The 14,686-nt window shown below is 34.6% G+C and overlaps 1 protein-coding gene across 2 annotated transcripts in view; it reads right to left on the bottom strand.

The window, feature by feature from the left end:
• LOC131032724 (uncharacterized) overlaps positions 1-10,470 on the bottom strand; it is a 267,909-nt gene extending 257,439 nt beyond the window's left edge. For both annotated transcript variants that reach the window (XM_057963762.2, XM_057963763.2), the window contains exon 1: positions 10,196-10,470. In XM_057963762.2, the coding sequence (XP_057819745.2) occupies positions 10,196-10,322 (127 nt within the window). In that variant the 5' untranslated portion in view covers positions 10,323-10,470. The remainder of the gene's footprint in view (positions 1-10,195) is intronic.
• Between the last annotated feature and the right edge of the window lie 4,216 nt (positions 10,471-14,686).

Raw genomic sequence — 14,686 nt, 5'->3', positions numbered from 1 at the left:
GCTCTAGGTTTAGTATTAATGGTGTGATTTGTATTCATAAAGCCCTAATTTTAGGTGGGACATGACAGTGAGCACCAACTTAGGGAGACATCCGATGATTTTAAAAATTATATTTAATCTTGCAAACCCTAAAAGTGGCATGGGATTTTGGAGATGCATAAAATGACATTTGGAGCTCATTTTTCATTATGCGTGATTTCAAATCTGAGAACAGTATTGGAATCATTTGTTGTTGAGCCAAAAGCTCGAACTATCAACGCCAGATTTAACTTGACCCACAAGAGGCAGTTAAGCCATGTCACGAGTCCCCAAGGAGGAGCTAACCACCAAGTCAACAATCTCCCCCTCAGCACTGACTAAGCCTTCAGCACCCACTAAAGGGGGACTCAAACCCATGACCCAAGGCTCTGATACCAATTATTGTAATCACTTGTCGTTGCGCCAAAAGCTCAAACTCTCAACGCTCGATACAAATGCCGGATTTAACCTGACCCACAAGAGGCGGTTAAGCCATGTCACGAATCCCCAAGGAGGTGTTGACCACCAAGTCAACAAACAGAACGTGGATGGCTTTGTGAGAATGAAAACCCTTGCAAAGAACATCATCTTCGTTAGGCTTACACATTTGCACACTGCAATTTGGAAGTCTCTCCCTTCAAACCTCTCAACAACAGTTGTCTTCTCCATGGGAGTGTGCTTCCCCCTGCCCCCCTCCCCCAATCAAAACCAGTGTCAAACACCGCTGGCAATGCACTCTATGATAGAAAAATACTTGTTTCTCCCAACCTATAAGAGTTGACAAGAGAAATTTAAGGGTTTATAATGCATTATTTTACATATTGGTAAAGTATCATCAAAATCAGCCCACAAGATAAAAAGATGTGAACTAATCTTCCAAGAAACTTGAGAAATATTTGGGCAACTTATATAGACTAAACTATATAGAAATCATAAAGCAATTTCTTACATTTTTAACGCTTTAAAAACTGAACAGTATATTTCTAAATAAAACAAAATTGTTAAATAAACAATTCACTATAATGTTGTCATCCAACATGCTCGGTTTGTCCATCAACAAAACCTCACTTTGCTACCCACCAAGCTACCAAATTTTGCAATGAGATATTCTACATGATGCTCTGTTGCCATAATTTTTGAAAAAAAATATTTTCCCACCTTAGGCTTAAATCCCAAATCAGAAGTCGCTCTTTGTCTTGACACTTTACTTAATGTTGCCAAGCTTTGTTCACAATTGGGTCTTCATTAAGCTTTTGTACCACGGCAAGTTAACAAATCTCTGAACCTTCCCTCCGGGTTTGCAAAATCTGTAAATCCCCGACCATCCGACTCTCCTTAAAACGTTATCGATCCTCATGGTGTGTGAGTAATTGTAGTCGATCAGTCAGGAAATTTCGGAACCCGTGCACCTTTCGTTAACTTGGTTCAAAAGTTCGTCATTTTGCCAACAGCCCAACTCAAAGCATTCTCAACTCTCGAGGCACTGTCATTTCGCGACATCATCGAGTTCAGTTCATTTACGGCCAGCAGAGGATAAGGGACATAAGAAGCGTGTTAACACAATTTTCAAGGGAAGTTGCAGTACCTTAGCCTCCAAAATTAAATGTATTTAATGCCTTAATCTTTAAATGGCTGCCATCTTTCTAATCTCTTTTTTGTCCCAAACACGCAATGACAAGAGCTTTGAGTTTTTCGCATCGCAAAGGAGGTCGCAGAGAAGCAGACAGACAAGTTGTAATTGATTTATCCCATTGAGGTGTTCTTCTTAGACAAATCATCTTGAAAATCTTGAATGTTTCCCTCATGGCCCTGTGCAATATATTTCCCTAAGCTTCTACAAAGTTTGTTGAATCCTGGTATCACAGAATTTTCCTAGTTAATTGTTTTCTGAATTCAAAACTCTGACTCTTCCTAACGCCACCAAGAGTGAAAGGATGGCCTCGATGGTATAAAGGATATAAGTGAGGAAGACACATGTCTCCCACGTAACCGAAGAAGACAGTGGCATGGCTTTGCAAGGGCTATTTTTCATGAAGTCTTGCTAACTGTCTTTGTAACAGCTGCCTTCAAGAAACCGTTACCTCTGACGATAGTTATTAGGACTTAACTATAAATTCGAATAGAGGAGAAGAGGCATGATATAGAATTTTTTGGGAACAATTAATGAAAATTGTCTGAATTGGTTCTTGAGAATCGTAGACTTTGAGATACGATTCTCTAATGATTTATTCTTCTCGTGTGGAATGAATCACTATTTAGATGATTTCTTATTATTATAAGAAGTGAAAAAGATTTTATGTTAAGAGTATCTGTTGTAAATATTTCATCTTTGAATGGATATTATAACAGTCTTTAAATTAGAAGTTGTTGTGATTTGGTTACCCTGTATGGAATCTTTGTATTCTATCACACTCTAAATTTGATGAATAATTCTTCCCTTTTAAAGCTTTCTGGTTAAAAGCTTTGCCTTTCCCTTGCTTTTTGGTTAAAAGCATGCATGGCTTTCATTATTATTTTCTATTTGAAGGTAGCTGCGCCTTGTAAAATAAGAAAAGAGTGGATGTAAAATATCATTACATCTGACTCAACTGGTGGTTTTAATTGCCATTTGTTTGGGCGTGAGAAATCAAAGTTAAGTAGCAAATTTGTCAACCAACATGCTCCAAACCTCTTGCCTATCCTCTCAAAGAACAAAATTGAGCTCCCAAAAAAGTATATATGTTGAAGTAGATGTTGACAAAATCATCCTGCTTGCTGACAAGTTGCGTTGTGGTGTTTATATTGAATCTGGCATGGATGGTGTGAATGGTAGAAACATTTAGGAATTGGCCACAAAGATTAAATCACTCTTCGTCTAAGCCCTGCACGTCCTCTAATCAGAAGAATTCAAGGATAGGATGAGATTTCTGTTTCACAAGAAGTGAATAAATGTCAAATGCTAGTGAGCATGGCCAATAGAGGTGAAGATTCCCCTAACATCTATGGAAGAGAGGGGCAATAGCATAAGAGCAACAACTATATTCATATATAGAGTTAGTAGGAGATCACCTGCACTCAAATTTTGCTATGATACTGTTGTGACGTTTTCACACATCGCCCCATTGCAAATGGGGACCCATGTTTTTTGCTCGTTTTCGCTTTGCTTTTTAGGGTTTTGGTTTGAATCCAGTCATTTTGAGAGCTTTTGAGCTTCCTTTTCTAGGATGCAAATTTTGAATGAAATGAATTCGCTAGAATGGTCTATTTTCAATTGGAATTTTGAACGCAGAGTCTAAATTTGTCTAAGTGTTGATGAAGAAACATGAATTTTGTCCAATTGAGTAATTTTGACTAAATTTTGACTTTTTTTTTATTTTTGATCCTGGGCATTGGAAATGATTTGTTTTTGCCTTGTGAAGTGTTAAAATGTGAAAAATCATGTTATTTTGGCCTGTAGGAGGAAAATCGCTCCTGTCCCTCAGTGAAGGACGGGAGCTCATTTTCAAATATCTCACTATTCCTGCAGAGTCAAGACGAATTTCAAATTGGAAGTGATGGAGAACGGCGAGATCTTTCCATTGAATATAAATTGAAGATTTTCATGAGCACCGAAACGCCTCCAGGAGGAAAATCGCTCCTGTCCCTCAGTGAAGGACCGGAGCTACAAATCAAATTTTGCCTTGTCCTTGCGAGATTTCGTTGATTTGATGATTTGAAGAGGTCCAAAGGAAGATGCTTTACCAAATGAATATAATTTGAAGTGCTAACACAAAGGAGAATGGTCCAGAATGCAAAGTTCGCTCCTGTCCCTCTCCAAGGGACCAGGGCGAAGTGCCTTATAGCCCCCGTCCCTCTCCCAGGGACCAGAGCGATGTCCTTCATTGAGCAAAATCCAGGCAAAAATCAAGACAAGTTTACGTCCAAAGGCAAGGAAGAGCGTGAGATGAACTCATTGAATACAAATTGAAGATTTTTAAACGTCCACAAGGGTCCCAAAATGCCCAGTTCGCTCCTGTCCCTCAGGAAGGGACCAGAGCGATTTTTGTTATAATTAATTTTCTTGCCAAGTTGCAGACGATATCAAGGCATGGATGAATGGAGTAGAGCATGACGAATCCGTTGAATATAAATTTGGAACCTGACAAAATGAAATGAAGGCCACAAGAGATGGATCGCTCCTGTCCCTCTCCAAGGGACCAGGGCGATACAATGGTTATATTACCTTTTACTTAAGTTTGAAATCGATCTAAGTCAAGACGAAGGGTGGCAAGAACATCTTAAGGCATCTTCATCGAGCACAAGCACTTAAAGGTCATCACAATGAAGAAATTTGCACCCTAAGACCTAGTTCGCTCCTGTCCCTCAGGAAGGGACCAGGGCGATGTTGGATATATTGGCCATTTCATGCAAGATTTACGTAAGATCAAGGGTTTGCAAGGTCTTAGAGGGTCCATGGTGCCTTTTGAAGGTGATGCACAAGGATTTTGAACGTAAAATGATCATCAAATTATACATAGAGACCATATCGCTCCTGTCCCTCTCCAAGGGACCAGGGCGATTTACTTAAGACTCTTCATTTTGCTTCAAGTCCATGCCAAGTCAAGGCTCCACAAGATCATACGGGGTTCAAGACGTCTTTTGAGGATCACATGCAAGAGTCTTGAACGTCCAAACATCGTCAAACATGCTAAAAAGCTCACATCGCTCCTGTCCTTTGGACAAGGACCAAGGCGATCCCATCAAAAACACTCATATTCCTTCAAAGTTGAGGCAAGGCGAGGATGGGCAAGGTGAAGGACGGCGTTTGGAAGACATCACAACGAAGATTGAAGTTTAAAGTTGCTAAGATTATGGAGAAAGACATGGATCACTCCTGTCCCTCTCCAAGGGACAAGGGCGATGATCCCTCTAAATGTCCAAACCCCACATGCAAACAAATGGAACGAGCATAGAAGGAACGAACAAAGATGTTATTCGCTCTACAATGAAGGATCGAAGATCAAAAATGCGAGGTCTACGTGAAAACATGGAGATCGCTCCTGTCCTTTGGACAAGGACCAGGGCGATGAACACCCAAAGGCACTTATGCGCACATGCAAGGCAATCAAATTCGAAGGACCCATCAAAATGATCGATATTGAACGTGGAAAGGAAGGAGATGAACGTTGAAAACATGACAAAATCATGGATCGCTCCTGTCCCTCTCCAAGGGACCAGGGCGATGAGGTACGTCCCTTTCGTTTTCATAATTTTGGCGCCAAATAAACATTTCAAATTTTCCTTAAATGCTAAGTTCGATAAAATTGAAAATCCTATTTAAATTAGCATTTAATATGGCGTTGATCATTTATTAATTATTTTGCCTTTATTAAAAAATCGAAATTTATAAATTAAAACGAAAGGCATTTAATTAATCATTAATTAATTAATAAAAAATCGAATTGGAGCGCTCATATATGGAGGTCGGCCTTGCTATTTAATTAAAAAATCATTTTAAAAAATTGTTTTATCTCCAAGTCGGCCTAAGGGCATGGAGAGGTGCAAGCGCTTATATATGGAGGGTGAAATTGTCATTTTCACATCATCATTTTACCTTTCTACATGCGATTTGAGGAAGACAAAAGAAAGTGCGAATTGTGTGTTAAAGGAGCAAATTTTAGTTCAAGCAAGGTGGCGCCAAGATTATCCAAGGTGGTGCGAATCTAAAGTTTCATATTGAGCGAACTTGCCAAGGACATTGCAAACTACGTCAAGCATATCCCAAAGGTGGCGAAATTGCTATTTTGAAGAAGAGATCATGTTGAAGCCATCAAATTTTGATTTTTGCCTAGGCGAATTCCTTTATTTTGCATTTCAGAGTTAGCTCTCAAGAGAGGTATGGCGATGAGATCCCTTGTTTTGAATTTTGATCGTCATTGCCTTAAATTTTGAATTTTTGAAATTTTGAATTTCAATAAGCTCAATCGTTTTTTAGGAAATGATAATTCAAGGGCTTATCATGAAGTTTCCTAAAATTAATTTAATCTATGCTATTCATTGCAAAATCATGTTGCTAATTTTGAAATGTTGTGTAGGCATCAAATGGAGATCTCATTAAGGAAAATCAAGCCGGATCAAGGACGGTCTTCGTCGGGACGATCAAGCCAGGACAGGGGCGACCTCTTTCAATCCAGCGTTCCAAAGCGAGGTACATCATCTTCCTGCACATCAAGGACGCAAGGAGTTAGAACAAGGGCTCGTTGAAGAAGCAAAATAGTTCCAGATGAATTAATTAAAGCAAGCTTCTCAACAACATCAAGTTGAATATCTACCAAGTTCCAAGTGTCAAATGAGGTGGCGTCCTAGTCATCATTTCTCCAATCAGTGAGGTCCACCTCAGCATGTCCAAATTCAATGTAGTTAACTCATGGAAGGTGGCACAAACTCCGATGTACCTACCCCGGCTATCCATTGGTCGATTTTTCTAGAAGGGACATGTGTCCAAGCAATACAATTTTATCATTGGTCAAGCATTAAATGTTATGTAATGGTTGTAACAAACCCTAATTAGGGTTTTCATTGTTGAATCTTGGCCATTGATCTTGAATTGATCTAAGCCATCAAATTGTATTGTGGGCACTATATAAGCCCAAGCATTTCATTTGTAAAGGCTAATTAGCAATAAGTTAGAGATAGCATGTAAATAGTTGGAAGAGTTAGAATATAGTTGATAGAATAGTAATTAGAGTAGAATAGGAAGACAAGGCAAGAAATTGTTGCCATTGATTGTAAACAAACTCCATTTTCATTGAAGTAATGGTGAAATATGTCGTTTTCTTGCAATTTGCATGGTTTCTTGTTAAGTCTTCAATCCTAGATGGTAGATGATTAGATGAATGGAGGAAATGTGATTGATTGATGATGGAATTCGTATATCCATACTAATAGCAGTTTGTTGATTGCAAACTTGCCTTGTGTAGTCAACTGGAATCATTCAGCCTAAGCTCAATTTCAATTTGTCGCTTCTTCATTGATATGCATCAACTTGGATGGTATCTATGCCTGCGGTGATGATTTGAACATCATAAAGCTTCCCTTAGAAGATCGCACTAGCCTTGTCTAGATGTTCCATTGATGTCAAAACAAGACCTAGTTAGAGTTTCATCAAAAATCAAATCATTGCTCCTACATTCTTAGTATTAGGATTAGATCTTCTCTTCGCCCTTACCCTTTTTTTCATTTTTTCAAATCTAAGTCAGTAAGAGCCTGTGTCCAGCAAAGCAGATCGGAAGTTCAATCATCACATGTAAGTCCCCTTGTGATCCCAGCAAATCACATCATACCACTGAAGCTTGTCCACACGTAGAGACCCTACTAAAAGAACCTTGGAGTCTACCTAACTGATCCTTTACGCGAATCTTCAGCAGTTAGAGACTATTTTCTCAAGAGAGGATAAGATGCCTTTAGGTATTTTATTCTGTGTATGATGGTGTACAAAATACACGTCAACAGATACCAAATGAAGAAACAAATTTCAGCAAATGTATTAGAATAATTTTATTCAATTGTAAAGAAATATTGATACAAAACATGGTTTAATGACTCACATCAAATCTTTAAGGTGATCATATAACTTAGGAAACTACCCCACTAAACTTTTTCTACATGGGTGTTGTTAAAACCTCACTCCACAACTTTATTTAACTAATAATAATCTCAATCCAACTCTTAACCATAGGTTTATATATTTAAGACCATTTACTAACACATAATATAATGATTCCTAACAAAAGTTTTCTGGGTCTTCAAAGTCTTTTGGCATTTTCTTGACTGAAAGTGATGACAGCCGACCTTCCAATCATGTATCAAGATCCTATTTACAGATCACCCGCCTAGTGTTATAGATGCTTCACTGAGAAGATGGTCCTGATTCATTGCCTCTTTGTGCAAGTGCAGGGCTATAATTTGTATTTGATGGAAAGATCACTCTCTCCACTGGCTGAGTGAGTGGAAAGTGTAACAGAAAAATAGTTTGTCCAGCAGTTGTGAGAAATCTAGCATGCACCTTGGTTTTGTTTGGCAATTCTGGACTTTGAAGTTAGCCCTTTTAAATGTCTTTATAAATGACTTTACATGAACAGATTTGAAGACTTTTTGGTTTTGGAATTTTTTGTTCCCTCTGAAATGAAAATTCCTTTGGAAACAGTGTTTGTTGAAGATGGTTAATCTGTGGCATACTCTTAACACCTATATTCAGAGCCTGGATTTTAACAGGTAGCTGATCATGAAACCAAAAAAAAATAAGAGATCTCTTCCTGAATCCTATCACCATAACACAAATCTCAAAGGCTGAGCAGAACTCTTAATGCATAACCGAAAAAATGAAATAAATAAAATGCTGAAACACTACTCTTTGGACAAAGTTCACAACTCTTTTGTTGGGTTGGAGAAAATTTAAAGCTGACAATTTTGATAGGTGAGGATTTTGTAATTGATAATGTATTTGGATGTCAGCAGATCAGGCTTTAGACTTCTGGAAGAGATCTCTGATTGAGGGTCTTCAAGCAGAGAATTTACCAAATTGGGCCATGGTCAACATCTTTTGAGCTCAGCTGCGCAGCAGGTTGGGGGACAAATCTAACGTAGATGCAATTTTGGGTGCCATGAAGAATCCTAGGACCTAGACAATCTACCTACAAACTCAATTTGATGAAGGTTGCAGTTGCACATATGATTGGAATTCAAACTATGTTATTCAGTGCTAGCAATTCAGTAGCTATTCGTCAGTATACGTAATCTTTAGAATTTGCCTTCACCCAACGGTTGGAACAGAGATAACACCTACAGAATGCTCGAGTGAAGGAAAATTGAAATCAACATCCAAGAAGAGAAAATCAATTCCCTTTGATTGTGTGTAGTCGTGGATGCCAAAGATTTTGAGCTTGGCTTGGGTGAGGATAAGTGATACATATAGGACTCCTCCCATCTCAATTTTGAGTGGGAGGGGCAGTAGTTTATTGCTGTCTTTGTTATTTGACTTTGGATATTGGTTTCTCCTAAGCTTGAGGAGTTGGCCTTTTGGTTTATTATTTAATGTATATATATATGTCTGTATCCCCAGGGGTGGGGAGGCTTGATTCCCTCTTTTATCTTATAAAAAAAAATAATTGACCAAAGCGAGCAATATTAGCTGACCCAAAATGAAGTCAAAGGGGATGTGATGTAATAGTCAAGGGAAACATTCATAAAAGCATGACCCAGGTTCAAATTCCCCCACTGCAGTAAGGCAGCCCACGACTCCAGAAAGTGTTTGACAAGGTTCCGGTGTAATAATTCTAGACCATATTCAAGCATTGATACATGTCGGCAATTCTTAAGGATATGGTCTAAGCTTGCCTCATGCAATGTTAAAGACAGCCCATAACCTAGCCCAAGACATACTATGTAAACAATGAAGGAATAATTACCAATGGACATGAACTCAGCTCAAATCACAATGGATATGCTCCCCATCTCAATGTTACTGCAATGATGCTGGACATCCTAATGAGGATGTTGCTTACGTTTCAAGGTTAGCTTGATGGAATAGAAACGACACTGATCGTCCTCGCAAGTGGCTGGTAAATATAATGGCTAGTTTTAATAAATAAACAAGCTTTCATTAATTGCGCTATCGATAATATAATTATAGCCAGAACATAACACATAAAGCCAAACAACCTCTAAGAGATAGCTTATAAACTAAACAATATTCTAATCTTGTTAGTGCATTTTCAAGTACATAATAGATGTGAATATTCCCAATTTAAAGAGAAAAAGAAGGAAGAAATGAGCAAGCATTGACTAATTGTGATGCCCAAGGTATATTTATCGAGACCTAAACAGCAACTAATAGAAAAACTGAATTGATTCTTCTAAAAGGAGTAAAGTTAGCTGACAGAAATGAACCAAAACGATATAAAGCATTTTTCAACAAACGTAAAAGACAAAATTGCCAGAATTGCAAATCTCTGGCAAGAAGAACTGAAACAAACCTAAAAACAGTAGCTGACTCAACTGAAAAGGAGAAAAACCAGATAATATAAAGGAAAAACAACCAACCAACAAACCTAAATTTGTTCTAAATTCACAACACCCAAAAATAAGTCAATATTTTCATTGTAAAAACAAAACCCCAGAAACCAAACAAAATAAATAAAATAAAAATCGGTTAACTCACCGAGCCTTGCCCATGGTAAATTCGGCTTCATTCCAGAAGACTCCCCTTCACTGCCCATTGATTTTATATGCAAAAGTTGGTCTGAATTTGCAACCTTCTCAGCCAATTCTGTAAAACAACAACACATAGATATGAGGAGATTATCGCTTTAAAATTTGTTTGCTCAATACAACTCGGAGAATCTTTTTCCAAAGCTTGTAGAGAAAGCCACTCATCATTTAAATTTTTCTTTGTTCCGTTTAAAATGGTTATAGGACGGCGCGCCTAGATGTTCCTCAAGGCAACTCGGATACCTTAAATACAGTTGAGTTATTTTATTTATTGTATTTACTTTATATAGATATTTAAAATTAATTTATATAGAATATGTTCATATATATTTTTATTTCAAAAAAAATAGAAAGTTGAGTCATGAAAATCAATAAAATGTAACAAAAATAGAAAGTTATAGTCATTGAAATCAAATCTAATCTAATATAATATACGTAAATCTTTTAAATGGAAACATGTCTATGTTTTTTTGTTTTGAATGGTGAAAATACAAAAATAAATCAAATCTATTATGAAATTAAATATTCTAAATAAAAACATGTCCATATTGTATGCTTTGTTTATTGTTGGTTTTTTGTTTTTCTTACGACTACCTCTTATACACATTGTTGCCATTGTAGAACGCTTATGAGCGTAACTAGAGTGGGCACGATGACATGAAAACATGACTTGGTGTTTGAAACTACAGTTATGGCATTGGGCTCACTCCACATGGAGGACTATCATCAAAGTTGACCCTCCATTAGAACAACCCATGTATTCCATTTTTATATTGTAATTATGTTGAAGGCATATTACACTCACACAATGGATGTAAAAATGTACCATCACATAATTTGGTAGGTTTGTAACACATGAAGAAAAAATATTTATTTTTTTCATTTAATTCAATTACTTAGATTTGTAATTATTTTGATCTAATATTATAATAATAATATAATGATATGATAATATAATAATAATGTAATTTTAATATACTTTTTGCTTTAGTCAAGAGTTTAATAGAAATATAAAAATATAATAATATCTTAATAATAATTTAATTTTCATTAAAATGTCATAATATAATAAGTAGTATGCCTATATTTTAAAAAGTCTATGTAAAATAAGAGATATCAAATTTCAAAGTATATAATAATCATAAATAATAATAAAGAGTTTTATTGTAATAAATTTGAAGTGAAATTTTTAATAATCAAAATGATATAATATTCTAGTCTGAGAATAGATTAATTTCATTTGTCAAACAATATTTACAAAAAAAAATTCAACATAGAGAAAATTTTAAAATATATAATATTCATAAATAATAGCTAGCAATTGCACCTTAGTGTGCAATGGGTATGCCGAAGAGGTGTGGAAGGTCAATTAGGGCAAAATTTAGTCCATTTTTTGCATAAATTTGTGTAGTACATGAGATCAATTGGTAGGCCAAATTTAGAAAATATTGTTGCTTATGCAACAAAGGTCTCAATGGAGAAGTGGTAGTTTCAAAACCCCTTTTGCATCCTCTTACAAGGTTCCAATTATAACTGAAACAAAACTTTTCAATTAGGAAGATAATCAAGTTCTATAACCAACAGGCTCATGTTATTTTTGCAATCAAGTGAAAGGGAGAGAGAGGTAGAGGGGTGAAAAGATAGAAAGAGAGAGAGGTAAAGAGATAAATATAGAGATAGAGATAGAGATGGAGACGAGATGAATATGAATATAGAGAGGGAGGAGAGAAAGATGGAGAAAAGGAGAGAGATGTGGAGGGAAAAAGAGAGAGAAGAGATAGGATTAGATAGATGTTGAAGCTCAAAAAATAAGTAGAGAGAGAGAGAGAGAGAGAGAGAGAGAGAGAGAGAGAGAGAGAGAGAGAGAGAGAGAGAGAGAGAGAGAGAGAGAGAGAGAGAGAGAGAGAGAGATGAAAAGAAGAAATATGGAAAGAAGGATATAAAGAGAAAAATAGATATGAATATAGAGGTTTAAAAGGAGGGATAGGGAAAGAGAGAAAGAGGGAGAGAGAAATGGATATATAGAGGGAGATGTGTATATAGATAGAGGGGGGGAGAGAGATAGAGGTAGAAAGGAAGATAGAGTGAGAGAGGAAGATGATAAAATATAGAGAGAGATAAAGATATGTAGAGTGAGAGATAAAGATATAAAGATATGGAGATAAAAGAGGTCTATAGAGGAATATGGAGAGATAAAGAGACATATAGATGGTGATATAGAGTGATAGAGATATAGAGATATAAGGAGATATAGAGAGAGGGATAGATGGAGAGACATACAAAGATTGATATATAGATATAGAGAGAGAGAACCATAGATTAAAAAATAGCTATGAAGGGAGAGGAAGAGAAATATGGGAAATAGAGGAAGAGGTAGACATATATTGGAAGAGGGGCGAGAGATAGATATATACAAGAAGAGAAGAGAGAGACAGAGACAGAGAGACGGGGGGGGGGGGGGAGAAACAAGGAGTGTGTGTTTATGAATTAGAGAGAGAAAATAAGTAGAGAGAGATATAAAAATAAAAATTTAAAGATAATTAATTTACAATAAATTAAAGTTTAATAAGACAAATGTATAAATTAAATTAATTCTATTATTTTTTAAATTATTATTTGTAACTTCATAAGATAAAAATAATTAAAATTAAATTTTAACTTAAAGTAAATTAAACCTTAAAAGAAGAAGATGATGATTAGAATAATTTAATAAAAAATAAGATAGAATATCCTAATAAAAGAAGATTAAATTAAATTAAAGTTTAATAAGACAAATGTATAAATTAAATTAATTCTATTATTTTTTAAATTATTATTTGTAACTTCATAAGATAAAAATAATTAAAATTAAATTTTAACTTAAAGTAAATTAAACCTTAAAAGAAGAAGATGATGATTAGAATAATTTAATAAAAAATAAGATAGAATATCCTAATAAAAGAAGATTAAATTAAAATATATACATATCAAAGGAAGATATAAGTAAAATATAGATTTCTAATTCAAAAAATAAGTATTCTACAATAATTAAAAAATTAATAAGACGAATAATTATAAATTAAATGAATTCTAATAATTCAAAATTATTATTTGTAATTTCATTAAAAAATATAAATAATTAAAATAAGATTTTCACTCAATGAAAATTTAATCATTTTAAAAAGTAGAAAAAATAGCTAATTCTTTCTTTTTTAATAATTTCGTCTTTTCCACTTTTGAAACTTAAAAAATATGAAATATTCAAATAAAAGAAGATGTCATTAAAAGATATTATTATTAAATGCATAAAATAGTAGATTTTTATTTTGTGCACATTCTTTTTCTAATTACTTATATTAAAATATATTTTAAATTTTTATCATTTTTTTAAATTAATTATTTTTCTAATTAATCAAATTAAAATAAGTTTTTTTAGTTTTTTATCAATTTTTTTAAATTAATATTAATATAAATATACGATTGAGGTCAATTCAGTCGTCTTGCATCCTTCTAGCCAATTTTGTACCATCGATTTCAATAAGTAAGTTGAAAACTTCACATAGGGTATGCCTTCGACATAAGAAAGAGTTCTATTATTATGATTTTGAGGCAAAAAATTAAATATTTAAAACAAGAAAATATCCAAATTTAAGAATATAGATATTTCATTTGGGATACAATATTTCCAAAAATAATTAGCATATATGTAGACTTCCACTTTATTATAACACAAAAAAAATTAAGCAAGGTTTCATGAGGTGCATTTAGACAATATGAATGTTAAAAAGTAATTTAAATCATTTTAAGAAAATCATACTTGAAATGGAAATAATTAAATAAAATCGATTTTGTTTAAGTTCAAGTCATTTTTTATAATGAAAATATCTTTCATAGACAATGTTGTGAAAGCATATGATGGTATATTAAAGGTAAAGAAATTATAGGATATCATAACATATCAACCAATATAATAGGGCATGCGACATTGTTTTACTCATAGTATTCATTGAAGATTTTGTGCCAGGGAATTTTATCAAACAAGGAAGAGGTTTGGATAACTTACCTTAATAATATAGAAAGGTGGAGCCTTCTGGTGTCTACTCAATTACAACAAGGATTTCTTTTATTTACTTGTGTTTTAATCAATGAGAAGTTCAATAGGTTGTTTAGAGTGTGATGCATCAAATGAGAACTCATAACTTATATTTCCTTTTATATGCACTTTGATAACTTATGATTCTAGTCCTGAATATCAAGTGCAAGTCCAAACATCTTAGGATATTGATTTGAGAGAGTTATGGATTATGGTTTTTTTCAATTAGGCTTAGGATAATCTGCTCATCATATTCACATATTGGCTAAATGTCTATGTTCATGACAATTCCTCCATTAAGAGGGTTTGTTTATCTTAAGAAGTATAGTATAAATTTTAGGTGGATGTTATTTAGATTTATTGAAGAAA

The sequence above is a fragment of the Cryptomeria japonica genome, chromosome 5, assembly GCF_030272615.1.
Source record: "Cryptomeria japonica chromosome 5, Sugi_1.0, whole genome shotgun sequence".
Taxonomy (NCBI): Eukaryota; Viridiplantae; Streptophyta; class Pinopsida; order Cupressales; family Cupressaceae; genus Cryptomeria; species Cryptomeria japonica.
This window is presented reverse-complemented; position numbering and strand designations above follow the sequence as displayed.